Source organism: Trachinotus anak, unplaced genomic scaffold (genome assembly GCF_046630095.1).
Source record: "Trachinotus anak isolate AG129_WGS33_773 ecotype Australia unplaced genomic scaffold, CSIRO_AGI_Tana_v1 ptg000031l, whole genome shotgun sequence".
In the NCBI taxonomy this organism is placed as follows: domain Eukaryota; kingdom Metazoa; phylum Chordata; class Actinopteri; order Carangiformes; family Carangidae; genus Trachinotus; species Trachinotus anak.
The window spans coordinates 3947501-3966659 of NW_027273882.1; the positions used below are offsets into that span (position 1 = coordinate 3947501).

Sequence of the window (19159 nt, forward strand, 5' to 3'; positions counted from 1 at the left end):
AAGCAGCTAATCGAGAAAATAATAACAGATTAATCCATGATGGAAATGATAGTATGAAGCCCTATGGTAAAGCAATATAACTGATTATGAAGAGCAGGAAGGTACAAAACAATGGTTTAACCTGCCAAGACTAAGAGTTGTAACCAGTCTGTCTTGTTCTTTGCCAGATAATGGCTATGATGCACAAGTTTATTATTTGCCGACTGAAAAAGAAGGACAAGTCAACAGTGTCAATGCTCCTTATTTTCACATAGAAGATTAATAAAAAAAAAAACAATACATGTTGTGAAATAAATGCTTAGTTCATTTATTTCTATTTAACTTCCTATCTCAACACTGTAATATAGATACGGAAACCACTTAATGTGGTTGTCCATTATGACAGATTTTAGGCTATATAAATATTGCTATATTTTTTTTTATTGTAGTTTAATACATTACATTTTTAACCAATCATTACATTACATTACGGGATTACAGCTGGAGAATCTTCATAAAAAGAATGCAGAATATGACAGATGACCTACAAGGGCCATTGTGATTTTTATTTTCCCTTTCTGTGAGCAGCTGGAGGGCTTACTGTGTGTTTGTGAGTTTTAAATGTGTCACTGTCCAGCATGTCAATTATATAAGTTGACTTTAATTTCTTTTGGCTTTACAGTCCTTACGGACACACAAAGCCTCCAGTGTCCGGTGCAGTGGTTTGTTTAGTCAGCGTTCCCATTCCCACACACATAGTCCGTCAGCTGTGTGGGTTTAGACAGAGCTGACTGGAAAATAGTGACAACAGCAGCTTCAGCCTTTAAATTTTGGTTATAGGGGCCAAAATTGTCTGTAGACATCACTGTCCACCTTGCCCTGTCTGTCAAGTTTACTACTTGTTTTTCCTGAACTATTGTATTGTATTGAAATGTTTAACATTCTGACACCAGGGACAGAACAAAAAAAACAAAAAACACTGCATGCCATATGTTCAATAATGCAAGTAATTGATCAGTTTCATTGAATGCTTTTGTTGTCATTTTGTCTTTGCCAGAAGCAGGTTTGAGTCAGTTATTTTCTGTTTTATGTTTGGTAATTACATTAGGGTTTAATGCCAACAAAGCACTGAACTGAATAAAATTGTCAGATTGTATTTAGCAACAAAAACTCAATCGGCCTTTGGTTTGGCACCAGGCCTACTGAACCCTGGATCTTCCACTGCTTGCACTATGGTGTCAGATTCTATTGGATTTGTTGCATGTCTGTTGCTGGACACTGGCAGATCACTTTCTGTGTAATTGACAGAGAGTCAGCTGCATCAGCATTATCTGTTACTGCTAAAAGACTTGGTTGTGGGGAAAAAAAACATATTTTTAATATTCATTAGCTTGGGCTCTGGGCTCTGGGTTCAAACCCCGGGCCTGGGGCCTTACTGTGTGGAGTTTGCATGTTCTCCCCGTGTCTGCATGGGTTCCCTCTGGGTACTCCAGCTTCCTCCCACAGTCCAAAGACATACACGTTAGGTTAATTGGTGTTTGTCTCTATATGTCAGCCCTGTGATAGACTGGCGACCTGTCCAGGGTGTACTCTACCCTCACCCATTGTCAGCTGGGATTGGCTCCAGCCCCCCCCCCCCCCCCCCCCCCCCCCCCCCCGTGACTCTGTACTGATAAGTCAGTTATCAATATTTACAGATCTTTTCCTCAACAACTCAATAATTATTTTAGTCCACTAAATGTCAGAGAACTGTGAAAAATGTCCATTATGGTTTCCTGGAGCTGAAAGTGATGTTGTCACGTCTCATTTTGTCAGAACACCAGTACAAAACCAATAAATATTCAGTTTGCCATGATATAAAACAGAGAAAATAAGCAAACGCTCATTGTCAGGTAGAAATGAACAGCAGTAAATGGGAAAAATTTAAAAACATTCAAAATTTTTATCATTCACAACAGAATGCAACATCGTTACTGTAATTTTGTTCTGATACTCAACAGTAAACAGTTCCACTACTCTGATTGGCCTGATGGGGGCATTACATTAAAGGTCAGAAGGTCAGGCAGGTTGGGTTTAAATTGGAATGACACAAACATTATCATTTGTATTTGTGTTTAACTTTAAATGGCAAATCAGTGTTGTAGTTTTAGTATGCCTCATCGTGTGTGTGTGTGTATGTGTGTGTGTGCGTGTTTGTGTGTGTGCGTGTTTGTGTGTAGCCTTTTTTTCACTGAAAGCGCTCCTCATTTTTTTTCTCTTCATTATTCTTTTCACTGTTTTCTTTCTTCCTCTGTTGTTCCCATCCTCTCTTCTCTCCTTCCTCTCTCTATTCTCCTCCATCTCTTTGAGTTGATTCTATGTGACTGGGAGGCTATTGTGTCCTGCCATCAAACACATTGCATACAGCCATCCATGCAGAATACACACATACACACAGAGGAATGTTTGTAGAGGGTCCTCTCAGTTTGTTGATCTCATTAGACTTAATCAAGCTGCTTTTTCAATAACGATCTGAAAGTATCACATATTGAACCTCTACCTGGTAAAACCCACATCAACAAAATAGACTTTAAACAAACAATATCATTTAAATATTTTTAGTTAAAAAAAAACAAAACATCAAATTCTTGCCAAAAAAGCAATTGTACAAATTTCTAAAGTCACATTAAATCAAAGTACATTTTATTTGATTGGAATTTGGAATTTCATTGAAGCTGTTGCTTTTAAGTCACATCCAATATATTATGCTTATCCTTGCAAGTAAAATGTAAAATGTAATATTCCACTGTCATTACAGCAAGGCATTTCAAACAAGCAGACAATTCTGGAAATTGAAAAAAAAATACAAGACTCAGCTTTATTCCTGTAATTATAAGATGTGTAAACCTTTTGAAAATGAAAGATTAGATTCCTAGATTGAATACAAGTCTATGAAACACATAAAATAGGTTCTACATGTACTGTAACACAACCTAAAATTACCATTGCTAGAAGTTATTATTATCTTTTGTAAAGGAGGGGGCAGGGGCAAGAAATGTTCTCAGGCAGTCATTTTGAAAAGTGCTCATTGTGCAACATACAGTAGAAATCGCCTGAAATTAGGTTAATTAGATCCATGTTGCTTAACCAAAAGCCCCAAAGGATCATTTTATTTCACCATGCTTTACACATTTCTAGAAAGTAGGGCTGCATCTTACATTTATTTTCATTATTAATCAGTGTGCAGATTATTGTTTTTTATTATTGTTGATCTATAAAATGTCATAAATATAGTGAAACTATTCACCCCAAAACCTGCTGCTTCACATAAGGCAAATAAAAGCAGTGAATCCTCACATCTGAAAAGCTACACATTTGGAATGTTTTGAATATTTGCTTGAAAAATTACTTTAATGTTTTTTTTACAATTAGATAGGATTATTAAAATAGTTATGCAGTAATAAATAATAGTTATTAGCGCATAATTTTTCTTGACGAATAGATTGATTGACTAATACAATTTTGCATCCACTTAAAATATCCACTACAAAGGGAAATTATATCTGATTCCATGACATGACTCTTTAGCAGGTAAATTGCAAAACAATGTAGTTATTGGTCGTTTAAAAACAGATTTCTTCCTCCAGGCTCCTCCTCTACTTTCCATCAGTCCTTGCAGAACTCTGAGAATCTGTTGTATTCCCACAGATGCTGTATTAGATTTGTAAATTATAGATCCTCTTTTGACCTCTTAATATTTCATAGACTGAGCTGAATCACTTAAAGCTAGGAGGAAGTTTTCTGTCTCCGGAGATGAAAAGACAGAATATGTGTCAGAAACTGGAACGTGTAACTCAGCAGAAAGAGCAGCCTGCTGTAATTATGGATGATTTGTCCCCTTGTGCTCTGAGCAATCAGAATCTGCATTGTACCAACCAGTTTTTTTTATGATTAAAAACGCATTTACTTAGAGATTATATTTATCTAATTTCTGCGACAAAGGTTGTGAAAAACATTCCCACCCAAAAGCCACATCTGAGACTTTGCACTTATCTGCCAAGGCACCACAATGCCTCTCAGGATGTTGTTGACCCTTTTGCAATCTTTCTTGTTGGCAGTGACTCATGATTTGTTGAAGGACTATGAAAAAGACCTTTGGAATCGCTAGGTTCCTGCAGCTGAACAGAGAGATGCAAGGGCAGGTTTTTGAATTTGATTGAAGTTGAAGTTGAATATCCTTTTGACTGTTTCATGTTGAACAAATGCAGAAAAGGAAGGATTATGCAGTCATTCTTGCTAGGGTTTTGGTTAACCCCTGACACAAAACTTTGATTAATTTACCAAAAAATGGCACTTTAGGTCCACATAAAAGCTCACTTACTTTTTCTGCCATTTCCAACCTTTTGAGTTAAGTTTAGATACTCACAGAGCACTAAAATATATCTCATATTTTGTTCTTTGTCAGGACTATTTTTGTCTATCTGGCCTAATTGTCCTATCTTCTTCTTTGTCTGCATCATTCAAATAATACCTGTTTTTAAGGCTCAGTCTTCCTCTGTTTATATACAGTATCTCTCTCACAAATGGATAACTCTGGATAAAGCCAAGACTTGGAAGGAAAGAGTGAGCAGTGGTTACCATTAGGCAAAGTGTCATTTACTTTGTGGTGAAATGCATTTGTGCACAGTAACATTTGTCTTGTGGAAGGAGTGTGTGTTCTAGGTTTGTAAAAATGAGGGGTTTCCAGTTCGGCTGCCACTCAAACATACCAAATGAGTCATGCAGCAGCATTTTCTTGATTATTTCACTTTTTTTTTTCTCACAAGAAAATTCCTTAACAGAGGTTGAGATACTGATTTTGAATGCCTTTTTGTTCCTCTGGTAGGACTATGGCTGCCAACATGGGGTCCATGCGTATCCTCATCAAGGGAGGGAAGGTGGTGAATGATGATTTCACACATGAAGCGGATGTCTACATTGAGAATGGCATCATTCAGCAGGTAATCCATGTTAACAGTCTTTTTCTTGCATGTACATGCAAATGGACTTTTATGTCATTGAATGAATACACATTAAAACACATACTGCATCCTGTATTTCTCTTCAGCCACACACAAATACATACACTCACATTCACTGTCAAGTATATCCCCAGCTGTTAGTGTGACTCATTTCACAATAATATAGTATGAAGGGAACGACTCAGTGAACTCTGTGACTCTAAATGGTGATAGTGAACACTATATTTAGCTCACAGAATGCTGCCATGGAAATAAGCATTGGTTTATGTGAAGAGGATGCATTTGACTCAGAAACCTGGAAAGCTCATCTGTACTTCTGCTGAAACACTCCGCTGCCATGGCAGCACATGAGCTCTCCTGTTCCCTTTGTCAATTATTATTTCAATCACAACAACAGTCTTGATGCCAGAGGGTGCTTAAGTCAAATCTGTAAAAAAACAAGGGTTTCCTTTTTTAAAAATAGAAAAGATGCTTCATTTCAGCAGTACAGAAAGAGCAAATATACATTCATGTTACATGCAAGTTGTTTGCTCTGATTTACCAAGGCGTCTGAGTGAATACAAAAAAATGGGTAAAGTAGATAAAGGTTAAGAACGTTACAGTGGCATTTCTTTTCCAGTTCTATGACAGCCCAATCTAAATTAAAATACTGTAAATGTTGGCACTGTCTTTATCAGCTTTGTAGCTCATCTAGTAGGCTGTGGGACCAACAGCCAAACTAGAACACTAGCGTGAGAGGCTGTACCTGAGCACAGCAGTGCTAGAGTGACCATGATAACATGTAGACAACGTTCACCATATTGAGATATTTCAATTATATCATATTTCATATGGCAATTTTGACCTGCTGTGTTTGTCAGTGGTTCAGATGCATGTTATGTGGACAAACACATATTAATAAAGTTGTGTAATTTGTGTGTCGCTGTTCTCTCTGACAGGTGGGAAAAGAACTGATGATACCAGGGGGGGCCAAGGTGATTGATGCCTCTGGAAAGCTGGTGCTGCCGGGTGGAATAGACACCAGCGTGCATCTGCAGGAAACTTTCATGAATGCCGGCATCCAGGATGACTTCTACAGTGGGACCAAGGTACACAAGCACGCACACACGCACACACAGACGCTCACACACGGCTGTGTTATGACTAGGCTCGCCAGCATGCCTGTGATTAAACACATTTAGAATCCAGAGACAGCTGTCATAGATGTACATACTTTCTTTCTCACTCACTGTCTCGTCTATATTCAAATATTCATCCCTTCTTCCAGCTTCATACGTTCATCATTAAGACTAATGACAACACATGTTCTCACACTGGTCGTATAGGAAGCCCAAACAGCTGTCACAAGTTTCTGGTTGAAAGCAAAGACTTCTCTTTTTACTCATTCACAGCTGTTCAGTCTTCATCCATACTGGGTTTATTAGTTCATTTCCTATGGATGCTCTGCATATTTTCCTGTGATCCCCTGGGGCTCACAGCAGAGAGGATGATTAAATTAATAGGAGACTTATCAAAAGAGGGAGTGTAATTTTTGCTTGTTGTGTGCATGTTTTGGAGGATCTTGTTGGCTGTTTTTGTTGTTGCCTTGCACCATTGGTCGACCAGCTGAGTGTTCAAGTTTCCCCATTGGTTGTTTCTTCTTCGAAATGATATGGCCCTGACAAGCAGAGTGGACACCTGAGTGCCTTTGTCACTAGATTAACATTAACATTAATAATTCAGACCCCTTGAGGGACTTTTTTTCAAAAAGCACCTAACGACAAATCTAGTGACTCTAATGACAGAAACGTAGGTACTTTCTGTAGAAGACAGTCAACAGTATTGCAGAGGTCAGGCTTTTTCTGCGCAGACACACCTCTCCATGCTAATCATATGGCAGCTGACATGAATGAGCTTCTAACTTTCTGTCTGAGTGAGCATTTTATAAGTAAGTGTAACCGAAATCACAACACGTTTGAACAAAAGTCCATGACCCAATATTCAGTTTGCAGTGATATAAAATCCAGAAAAACTCATGTCGGAGGAGCGGGAAAAGGTCATTTTTGGTGTTTTTGGTTCAAAAATGGCTTAATGGATTAAATAATTGTTGCTGATTAATTTTCTGTGAATAGACTGTTCAATTAATCAACTAATTGTTTAAGATCTAGTACAGTAAGATACGTAAGATATTGTAAAATAATTAATATGCAGTGGGATGTATGTCAGTGTTAAAAAGGGCCTTCCAGGTACTATGATATTTGTTATTTCCATTCATCTGCCCAACCTGGCATTTTTGCGTTCTCTCTGTTCAGTACAATTACTGCCCTCTAAGAACAGCAAGAGATTATCTGGATATCTGAAGCACGTCCAGAAGCTTTCATCTTCAAAACACTGCCAGTGCGTTTTTCTGATTTTATGGCAAATTATATAAACTGCAGGGACTTTGCAGTGCTGCAGTGAAATGAAGCATTCTAATGGAATGCCAACTGAAGTGTGGTGAGAGGTATTTAGGGGGGATTGAATCCTCCATATGCCAGCTTTACCCCAGCAACCCCTCAGTTACTAACCCCTACCCACTGACCTCGCTGCCATGGCAACTAACCCCCATTTTTAGTGTGGAAATCAAAGGGAGCAAATGTGTGTGTGTGTGTGTGTGTGTGTGTGTGTGTGTGTTTGTGAGAGAGAGAGAGCACATATGACTGTGGTAGTATTGTGTAGTCCCTATGGTGACTGTGTTACCCTGGCAATGGCTTGTGCAATTGGGATGAACTATTTTCCCCCGCATCCTCTTCTCTCCCTCCCATCGTTTTGTAACACTCTGCTCCCTCTCCTGCTTTCCTTCCTTCCTCCTCTCTTTCTCCTTCCCTGCTGTTTCCTCTGCTTCACCCTGCTTACTCACCCCCTGCTCCCCCCAAGGAAAGCCTCATACTGATCTGCAGTAGGAGACGATTTATATAACAGAGTCTAATGGTTGAAAGTAGAAAGAAGTAACGTGCAGTGTAGATGCAGATCTGTTTATACATTTGTTCATCTTGTATTCAAGTTTTGTGTCCAGATATTGAGCTGTATTTTATGTACATTTAACCTTACATACCTCAGATACACATGTCAGTGAACAATTTCCTCAGTAAATGATTTATTATTATTATTATTATTTATTAAGGCACCTGCTGCAAAGATAGTCTGGAAATGCTTATTTATACATGTAAAACATTGACTTTTCAACAAAATGCATGCTTGTTTTCACCTATGTTGATTGGAGAAGTATAGAGACTTACACATAAAGAAATATAGAGACTTATAGAGCTATTTCACAAATCTACTAGTAGACAGGAAGATGAGAGTTCTTGAGGGTTTTAGTTTAGTTGCCATATTTTTGCTTTATTAATTAAGCTAAAACAGATTATGGTATAATGTGCTTATGCTGCACTTAAATTTGAGCTGCTCTCACTGTTACCCACAGTTTACAGTACAGTTCTGATCAATCATATCCATCATATTAGAATTTAAAATTGACTGCACTGGACCAGAACAGATTCTTTTCATAGTGGACTAATATTGACCTGACGTATAGCCTGAGCAGTATCTAACCCAGCAGGCACCGCAGACATCATTTTAATGTCTCTGAAGAGGTAGAGGGAGATGAGGCAGAGGAGGAGGGGAGAGTGAAGGAAGGTGAGGTGTTCAACAGTAATATGAAGTATGAGTGCTGCTGATAGAGGCTGATCAGAGAGCTGCAGTGGTAATCTGCCTGACACTGATAGCCTCTCCCAGAGTCCAACATACAGACATCCTCTCATCCTCTCAGATCAGTCATGTCTCATGCACACTCAGTCTCCCCCTCTCCCCCCCTCTTTCATACATACAGTATCCAGCAGGGCAAGATTTCTTCTGGGACATTTTTGTATCCTTGATCTGATTTCTATGTACAACTTATGTGGTGCAATTAGCTTTATTAATGGAGTACAAAGTAGTAAATTTTCACTGCATACTAGAAACCAGAGCTGCAAGTATTGATTATTTCCATTTCTGGTTAATGTTTTTATTTTGATATAACATTATTCCATAAAATGTCAGGACACAGACTGCTCACTTCGTCTGACATAGAGCTCAAAACCCACAATGAAACTTTGATATTTCAGCTTGGTAAATTACTTAAATGATCAGTTATCAAAATTTTCTGACCATACTGTACCATATTGAAAGTGCTGTCATTGAAGTGATTAGTGATAGTGATTTGTGTGTTGGCGTGCTATTTTCTGCTGCTTCACTTTCTACTGCCCACACAAACACACACCAGAAGACACATTATCAATCTCTCTCCTCCATTTTACTTTCTAGTCCAGGGATTATCTTCACAGTCAGGGTTGGGAGTTTTTAATACAGTGGGCGATTCATGTTAAAACACTATTTGGGATTTATGACTTATCACTTTAGCTCTGCTGTCAATGATCAGTGATATGTTGAAGGAACCAAAATGGGGGCTGCAGTTTGTTGGGTTAACAAGAGAGCTTTTAGATTAAAATCATGCACAGGAGATAATATGATGTTGTAGAGAATTAGACAGGATAAACACACTGTCGGTGGTTAGACTTCACAATATGCATGGAAATATTTTCGACACAATGACACCAAAGTTTGTTTTGTAACATTATGTTCCATCCAAATTAAAATTAAAAATTAAAAAAAAAATAAATCAGTGTTTAATCTTACTAATACGTGCAAATTAATACCACATGCTTAGTAAACCATCACTGCAGCTGCAAACAAATGAAAACAATTAAATCTTAATTTCTGTTCTCCTATAAAACAAACACATAATAACAAAATGAGAGCGGGTGTGTGAGAAAAGTTGCCTACCATTGTGTTGCCAAATTTAAGTGTGTGAAAATAGTCACTTTAGTCTGCCATAAAGTGTGTAGCTAACTAAGTATAGTAGGCTATCTACTGAAAGATAGTTACTGAAAAGAAAGAGAATCAAGGTAACCCAGCTTTTTAAGAGAGCAAAGAGACAGATGCATTGTTGCCCCTCACTAATGCCTGATTCATGCTCTGTTTTCCAAACTCACCTTGTCTGTTTTTCTTTTCCTTGGAAACTACATTAAGTAAGCTAATTTTTTATTAGAGCTTTGGCCTGTATGAACATCTGCTTGATTTCACTATATCATATATAATTCCGTAATACCTAAGCGGGGGGCGCTGAATACCCAAGGCGTTTTGGTTAGATTTTTTATTTTAGTTTTTATTTATTTATTAATTTATTTTTGCTGTGGCATCAAAGATTTTGGTGTGGTGGGTTGCAACACAGAAATGTTGTCAGCGGGAACTCTGCTTCACCATTACATAAAATACAAAATTCTGCATGTTTGAAAGGTTTGTGAAATAGGTGAAATCTTATTTATATGATAATATTTTCCAGTCATTTGGGCATTTTTGAAATGTTGGCATCTTTATTACAGTCATGAATAAACTACTGTGGGTATGAGCAAATGAATAAAAACTCAAATTTTTATAAGTGAAATGTCTAAAAACTGCATGATAGAGACTATTTTTTAAATGTTTCACACAAGAACTGGTCAGTCTGGTTTCTACGCTCTGTTGGATAGTGGTTTCATTCTGCCCACCAGTATATAACACCAGTTAGAAACAGCCTCCCCAGAACAGAATTTACTGATTGTGTAATATGAACGGTAACTGCCTGTTAGTTATAATTTGATATTTTTTTGACCTCCTTAGCTGTTTTATCTTTTAAAACGGTCTAAAATTGGATGTTTATTTAGTGCCTGTATTTTCAGATGCAAACCAAAAACATAAAAGAGAGCAGGATGTAAGTGATTTCAACCAGCAGACAGCTCCTTTGTTCCAGCGTGGCAGAGAAAAGTGATACTGTCCCCTGAAACCCTTACACTGATGAAAATGCACAATCATAACGTTCAATATACACATATACATGGGCTGAAGGTGTCAGAGAGCACAATAAACTCAACTCTGTCTGTCTTTCTCTTTGCTGCTTCCTTCTCCTTTTCCACTTTCACAGTCCTTCTTTTTTAAAGAAGTGTACTGGCAGTAAATTTCAATTTAGGTCTTGCAGACAAGCAGTGTAAATCCCACAATCTCCAGTTGTGTGTCCATGTCCCCTGAGCTCTGACACACACACACACACACACACACACTGACAGTGATCAATGACACTACACTCGTCATGCGCACACGTATGCAGAGACCTTTGATGCTGACGCTTCAGATGATTCGGACTGGTTACTATGGTAATGTGAAACCTAAGAGCTTGTTGGCTAATAGAGCTGTCATTCAAGAACAGATGACCCCGTCCACGTCTGCAACACATCTGGAGTCTGGAGGAGCAAGTCCATGCTGACACAGAAATCAGGGCCATGTTCAAATTCAGTTTCATTCGGGTTAAGTCATAGACATGATGGAGAATGAGTGATACTTTGGTGAGCCCTTTTTATTTTGACGCAAGTGAGTTGAAAGTGAATTGAAGAGAAAATTAGTCTCTCTTGGAAGTCTGTGTAGTGTATAGTGCAATGACAGAGACATATGACAAAAGCAATGTTTTCCAAGGGGCAGCACGGTGGTGCAGTGGTTAGTACTGTCGCCTTGCAGAACAAAGGCTCTGGGTTTGAACTCCAGGCCTGGGGCCTTTCTGTGTGGAGTTTGCATGTTCTCCCTGTGTCTGCCTGGGTTCCCTCTGTGTACTCCAGCTTCTCCAAAGACATGCACATTAGGTTAATAGGTGTGAGTGTGAGCATGCCTGGTTGTTTGTCTCCATATGTCAGCCCTGTGATAGTCTGGCAATCCAGGGTCCAGGGTATACCCCGCCCTCACCCATTGTTAGCTGGGATTGGCTCCCCCCAACCCAGTACGGATAAGCCTTATAGAGAATGAATGAATGTTTTCCAACTCTTCATCTTCATTTCCTGTTTCATAAATGATTGCTGCCTGTTTTCCCTTCGCCCCCTCAGTGCAATATCCCTGTTAGACATTGTTGGAGGATATTGAATGGTTTACTGTCAGTGCAATTTGGGATGGTGAGAGAAGGAAGAGGAGGAGGGTGTGGACATGTGGCAGGCATGGCTGAGCAGTATCTGTTGTCATGGCTACACAAAAGTGCATTTATCATTCAGCCGACTGTGACGAGTCACTACAGACCGCTCCCTTCACTGCATCCATTTTCCATCCTGTCATCTCCTCTCATTTTTCTTTCAGTCTCCTCTCACTTTCCCAGTTCTCCACATTCAGCCTTTCTTTATCAGTCGTTTACTTCTCCTCCTTTGCACATTTCTCCAGTTTGCTGCTGTCTGAGCTGCTCTTACTAACAGATGTCACATTCTTTGAAGTTATTATTGTTCATTTCTAAGTTTTCTTAAACCTATTTAATTGATATCAGTTATTTGAAAATTAAAAACTACAGACTGAACAGAGGATGTAAGAAAACTTCAAACATAAAAGAAGTCGACTATAGGGGTGTAAATGTACATTTGCTAATGACTACATTGGCATTTTTTCTGGAATTGTGTCTTAGAGAAAGTTACAATTTTACGCTCAAGAGAACATTACTTTTAATAAAGATACTTGTCAGAGTCGCTGTATACAGTTAGTTTTTATTTGTGTCATGTCACATTTGGCCAGTTCCATATGGGATGACAAGACACTGCTATCAAATAAATAATATATTATAGACATCTTCTGGTAACACATACACAACACCAAAATAAAAACATTAATTATAACATTATACTGTATATACCTCTGCATACTTTTAAATAATATCAAATCTGAATAGACAACTTCGTACATGTACATCATCCATCAGTTTATCCAAGTAGTAACTAGTAGACAGTATGATGACAAGAAAACAGTTCATTTCTCAGACAAACAGAGTCTGTGTGCTTTACAGTAGAGTCATTGTTTTCTTTTCAGATCAATCTGCTTTCCCTTTTTTCTCTCTCTTGTTCCATCGTTTCTCTCTAACTCACCCCTTCTCACCCTCTCACCTCACCCAGGCGGCTCTGATGGGTGGTACCACCATGGTGATGGCTCTGGTCCTGCCTGAGCAACACTGCTCCCTGCTGGATGCCTATGAGAAGTGCCGCGCTCTGGCTGATGCTAAGGCATGCTGTGACTACGCTCTGCATGTCGGCGTGACCTGGTGGGGACCAAAGGTAAGACACGCAGAGGGTCAAGGTTTCAAGATGTAGCAGGACCAATGACCGGCCTGGACACACTTCTACTTATATCTTTTTCAGACAGATATCATTCTTTAGTGTTTCACTCCTCCTTTTATCCTTACAGAATGAATAATGAAGCTGCCAAACACTTTCATTTATGGGTGAAATGTGTATTGACCTAGATTCAACCTCACATGAACTAGGTTAACACGTATGCTCAGTGGGCACATTAGGCAGATTCTATGAGTCAACGAGTTTCATTCAGCCTTTAATGTGTGTACTATATAATCTCATGACTCTCTGCATGTGCCACATCCTATTACATACAGTAAAAATTGTGCAATTGTAATTATGGCATCACCTGTTATTTTTTTCTTTTTGTTGTTTGTTGATGTTATGTGTTCATAGTTTATGGTTTATGGAGTTTTTTTTATGTAAAATATTTAGTTTCTTTGTAGAAAATGTCATCTTTGAGGCTATGAGTCTTTTAACTTGTACAATTAGAATTATTGCGTTGATTATGTCAACATGACAGTACATATATAGAAAGTTAGAGGAATATGGAGGAAATGACAAAACATTCTTCTATATTTGAATTTTGGCTCAAGCACCAATACCTCATCACGACTATCTAGTGCGTATATATGCTATTTTATGATGATAAACCTCTTTCACTGCAGTACAGTTACAATATTCAACCTCTTAAAGATCAAAAACCTTCTCTTTGCATTTTGAGTGATTTTTTTCTGTGAGACTGTGATATTCACCAATATGAATGCAGTGTGATCGCATTCTGGCTGCTCTCCAAGCTCATTTCATGCCCCATATAACACACACACACACACACACACACACACACACACACACACTGCACTGCCTGTGAGACCACAGCTATGATCAGCTCCTAGTAACACATCTGATCCTTGACCTCTGACCTTTGCCTTGTGATCAGGTGCGTAATGAGATGGAGACCCTGGTGAGGGAGCACGGGGTGAACTCCTTCCAGATGTTCATGGCCTACAAAGACATGATGATGCTGAGGGACTCAGAGCTCTACCAGACACTGCAGACCTGTAAGGACATCGGGGCCATCGCACGTGTCCACGCCGAGAACGGAGAGCTGGTGGCGGAGGTACACAACCTGCAAACTCTCAAATAACAAATTTACTTTCTAACAAATTTACTTTCTCCATCTCCAGGGAGATGTTCAGCATTGTAAAAAATGTGACAAATACAAACTCTTCTCTATCATGACAATAAAATATACTGTACTTGTGTGTTTAAATATTAGGAAAGAATTACAAAATTGAATATATGCTGAAGTGCATGTGTTTTGTTAGGGTGCCAAAGAGGCTCTGGATTTGGGCATCAGTGGACCAGAGGGTATTGAGATCAGTCGACCAGAGGAGGTAAAAATACAGAGAGGTCATTTCTTTTCCCTCATATTTCTCAATTTAGAATTGCCCTACAGTGAAATGTATCATTCCCATAAGAACAAAGAAGCTGGTCATTAGTTTGTTTGTCTTGAAATTTGTAATAAAGACCCAATATCTACATTTATTTTGAGTCCTTGTTGAAATTTCATTGTGTGATTGTGTGATCCTGCCCACAGTTGGAGTCTGAGGCTACTCACAGAGCTGTCACCATCGCCAACAGGGTAAACAGGCACAACAGTAGATTTTAATATCCTGTTTACAGTCAGATGTCTGGATATTACTGATAAATCAATGGATTTACTTGTGATTGCAGGCCCGCTGCCCGATCTACCTGGTGAATGTATCCAGTATGTCTGCCGGAGACATGATCGCTGCAGCTAAGATGCAAGGTGAGTTACCCTCTCAGTCAAAAACACCATGAAGATAGTGACAGCAATAAAGAGGATAATAATCTTCCCTCTGTGTCCATGTGTCTCTCCAGGTAAAGTGATTCATGCAGAGACCACGGTAGCTCATGCGGTACTGAATGGGATGCAGTATTACCACCAGGAGTGGACTCATGCCGCTGCCCACGTCATTGTCCCTCCTCTCCGCCTGGACCCCAACACACCCAGCTACCTCATGGGCCTGCTGGGCAAGTATGTGCACATTAGCTTGTAAACAGTGGTCCTAAAAGTGATATCAAAGGTTTTTATCCTGCAAGAGGTAATTGATCAATGATAGTACACTCCCCTAAACTGAGCACTTATATCCTGTTTCCAGTGACACTCTGAGCGTTGTGGCATCAGAGCACCGTCCATTTAGCACCAAGCAGAGAGCTTTGGGCAAAGAGGACTTCACCAAGATCCCTCATGGAGTGGCTGGAGTCCAGGACAGAATGAGTGTCATTTGGGAGAGGGGAGTGGTACGTTCACACAAACACACACTAACAAAAAAATCTCCAAGCCAGTCTGTTTGCAGCAACACATTAGTAGTAAACAAAGTATATCCTGATGTAAATCATAGATTAATGATATGCACACTCCATGGTTGTATTTTTTTCTGATATTTTTAATGCATTCATACTACTTCATACTTCATATTTCCTGCAGGTTACAGGAAAGATGGATGAGAATCGTTTTGTGGCAGTGACAAGCTCTAATGCTGCAAAGATCTACAACCTGTACCCACGCAAGGGCCGTATCATCCCCGGGGCTGATGCTGATGTGGTTGTCTGGGATCCAGATGCAACAAGGTGCGTAGTTATATTTAAAACATGAAGAAAAGATGTGACTCACAAACACGGACCACTTGTCGTTAATGCTTGATTTAGAGCAAAACAAACACTGGTATTACTGGCTCTTCTGTCTGTGCAGGACGATCTCTGTGAGTACTCAGGTGCAGGGCGGAGACTTCAACCTGTACGAGGGGATGCGCTGCCACGGTGTTCCACTGGTCACCATCAGTCGAGGACGTCTGGTGTGTGAGAACGGTGTGTTCATGTGCGCCGAGGGATCTGGGAAGTTCTACCCACAGCGCACCTTCCCTGATTTCCTCTATAAGAAGATGGTGCAGAGAGAAAAGGTGTGTTCACTTTCGTTCAGTCACATCTGTTTGTATGTTCACACTTTCCTCATTGTTGAATCGGAATATTTAATATTACTGTATTTACTTTTATGGTAAAGATGATCCCAAAAAGTAAACAAGTTCCAGCAGGACACCATGGCACCCGCTGTGCTGTGCTGTGCTGTGCTGTGCTGCGTCAGCTGACAGTGAACCTGCAGCAAACACACCCATCAAACTGTGTCTAACTCCACTGGTTTGACAGTCTTTATAAAGGATTTAATGCTCTCCCTGTACGCTGACACTGTTTTTCTGCTGCTGCTCTCTGCAAAAACCTCTGTCACAGCCTCTGCAGGCTTTGGCTCTGCTCTGTTTTAGGTGCACTGGACAGTTTATACTACTGACTGATAGGGAATTACTTAATTAGCTCTTTGCATGTCATTTCTTATGTGCATGTTTTTCTTGCTTTTATTTAACATTTTCTGAGCAGTGCTTGCTTTCCTCCTGCTTTAATATAAATTATAGTAATCATGATGGGTAGTGGTCAGTCTGGTCCTGTGATCTGTTGAGGATACTGCCCAAGGTTAGATTCATCACTGTCAAGTCAAGTAAATGTATTGTCATGTCCTCTTTCTTGTGATATGAGTATTATTAGTATACAGGCCTATTATTTCTGTATCTATTACTTAATATCCATTCAAGCCAAGAACACCAGACGGTAAAGTTTGGCTCACATTCTTTCATATAGAGGACAGCTCCCAGAAGTTAAACACAAAACCATTTTCAGCTGCAATTAAACAAATTTAAAAATTCTATAAACTTAATATAATAATTTTCAGACTTTTAGGCTTTTATTATCCAAGTATTTTTATGCGTAATAGATCCCAAACAGGTAATACCAGACTCTCATACCATTATCATGCTAATGAACTTGCTACATTAGAGACTTTGACTCATTTGAGATTTTTTTAAGTAAGGACCAATTTTACTTTTGAGGAAATGGAGGATGATATTTTGGTAAAATGGTTCAAAATCCAAATTCTAACACTACAATATATTTATGTATTAACAAGGTTAATTCTGTGTTTTAGACTCAAGGTTATAAAGGAGTTGTCAGGGATCCATACTCTGGTGATGTGGCCAAGGTGGCAAACACTATGAAGAAAGAGCTCGGTTTGGGCCCAATAGATGGAGAGACACCCAAAAACCCAGGTGCTGCTCGGGTGCACCAGGGGGTCAGGGACCTCCACGAGTCGTCCTTTAGCCTCTCGGGTAGGCTGGAATAAACCTAATGACACTGCAGTTGTTTGGTGTGAACCTCACTCCAGTTTTGGTTGTTTTAATGTTGTAACTGTAACAAATTTAATCGTATTTTGGGTGTTTTTCTCTCAGGGTCTCAGGTCGATGACCACATCCCGAAGAGGTCCTCAGCTCGGATCCTGGCCCCTCCTGGGGGCCGCTCCAGTGGTATCTGGTAATCGCTGGTGATGAGCTTCAACCATCCGAGCCTCCGTGTTTTGTATATTTCTGAGCAACCAGGAAAACTGCACTGATTTAAAATCACAGGATTAAAGTTAAGAGGGGAAAATAAATTCAAGCACGTGTCTGTGATGACCTGATGATCAGTGAATTGCCAAAGTGACTTTTACAAATCTAATTTGTGTCTTAATTGGAGTGACTGACTTGATTAATTACTTGAGAGTGAAGGGCTATCTATGAATTTAAATGTTTTACCAAATTCAAGCTGATCATACTAACATTGATAAAGTCTGCTCATGATCACTCTGCTCGTATCCCGTGAAGAAGTAAACAAAACAAACTGTGAAAGATCAAAACCAGTACAGTTTTTGATGGTTTGAACTGAAGTGATGTCGACCGAATTATTTAAAAATAGTAGAACTGGATTCAGTGAAGTATCTATTATACCCCTGTCACACACTAAAACATACAGTACACTGTAGACACCATAGTTTTAGACTCGTAAGAAGATGTGTATGGAATCTGTTTGTGATTAAACCACCTGCTGTGCTCGGCTTCCTGCTGCAACGTGGGTTCCTCTAACAGTGTTTTTGTTTCCAATGGATGAACTGTGCTGTGTGGTGATGAAATCCAACTGCTTCAAACACCGTGTGATCTGACAGCTACACTCTCTTAATAGAGTCAGACTTGACCTCATCCATTCTTGTACTTTCACTGCCTCTGACTGAAACAACACATGTCCCACAAATCCCAACCTCACCTGCAGTGTAGTAGGGTCTATAGAATGAGTGACGTCAGTAAGCTGTGGGCTTTACACTGGATTTGAAATCTGGTCCCAATACTGATCCCACAACAGCTAAGTGTAGGCGTTTCTGTCATGGAAACTTCTTCATCATTGTGGTATCTATAGACTTTGAAAAGTGCTACAAGAGGAGAAGTCAGCTCAGTTTCTAAAGGGAAGGATGAAGAGTATGTGATTTAAAGATCACAGTGGAGAAAACTGATGAAATGTTGTCTGTTACTTTGCTACTGATAAAACATAACAGAAGAATCATGGTTGCTGTAATCTACATCAATAAAGGTTAATGCAGTGCCTTCTCATTTATCTGAGAGATCACTTAGAGCCTTCTGAGTGAAGACAGGCTGTTTGACTGCTGTAAACACTTGAGGCCTCATTTATCAAAATGTGAGTAAAACAATCCCAAGAAAGTTGGTATAGATCAAATATGCAGTGAAGAATTACAAATTCTACCTATTCCACATTAGAACTAATTGTGCATTAACAGGCTCATTTACACAAAGAAATGTCCCTAAAAGGAATAACTTGTCACTACCATCATGCTAACAGGCTGAACAGCCAACATATCCCATATAAGGACCAAAACGTATTAGCTTGTCTCTAAGTACTTTCTGACTTCCCCAGCCTGTCTGAGACACTCATCACCACTGGTTCCTATTAAAGATATAAATCCTTAAATATTGGTCACAAAAAAGTTTTAAAACAGGATAATCACTTTCACAAGGGTCTTGTCCGTGAAAAATTTTCATTTCAGAG

At 39.3% G+C, this 19159-nt stretch overlaps 1 protein-coding gene across 1 annotated transcript in view; it reads left to right on the top strand.

Moving 5' to 3' along the window:
- The window catches only part of LOC139612367 (dihydropyrimidinase-related protein 5-like), a 23126-nt gene extending 4967 nt beyond the window's left edge, over positions 1 to 18159 (top strand). Inside the window, exons 2-14 of the mRNA XM_071467870.1 lie at positions 4844 to 4958; positions 5918 to 6067; positions 12983 to 13141; positions 14100 to 14279; positions 14488 to 14556; positions 14760 to 14804; positions 14897 to 14972; positions 15065 to 15221; positions 15346 to 15487; positions 15675 to 15817; positions 15939 to 16146; positions 17217 to 17397; positions 17518 to 18159. Of these exons, the coding sequence (XP_071323971.1) occupies positions 4848 to 4958; positions 5918 to 6067; positions 12983 to 13141; positions 14100 to 14279; positions 14488 to 14556; positions 14760 to 14804; positions 14897 to 14972; positions 15065 to 15221; positions 15346 to 15487; positions 15675 to 15817; positions 15939 to 16146; positions 17217 to 17397; positions 17518 to 17603 (1707 nt within the window). The 5' untranslated portion in view covers positions 4844 to 4847 and the 3' untranslated portion in view covers positions 17604 to 18159. The remainder of the gene's footprint in view (positions 1 to 4843; positions 4959 to 5917; positions 6068 to 12982; positions 13142 to 14099; positions 14280 to 14487; positions 14557 to 14759; positions 14805 to 14896; positions 14973 to 15064; positions 15222 to 15345; positions 15488 to 15674; positions 15818 to 15938; positions 16147 to 17216; positions 17398 to 17517) is intronic.
- Positions 18160 to 19159: the final 1000 nt, after the last annotated feature.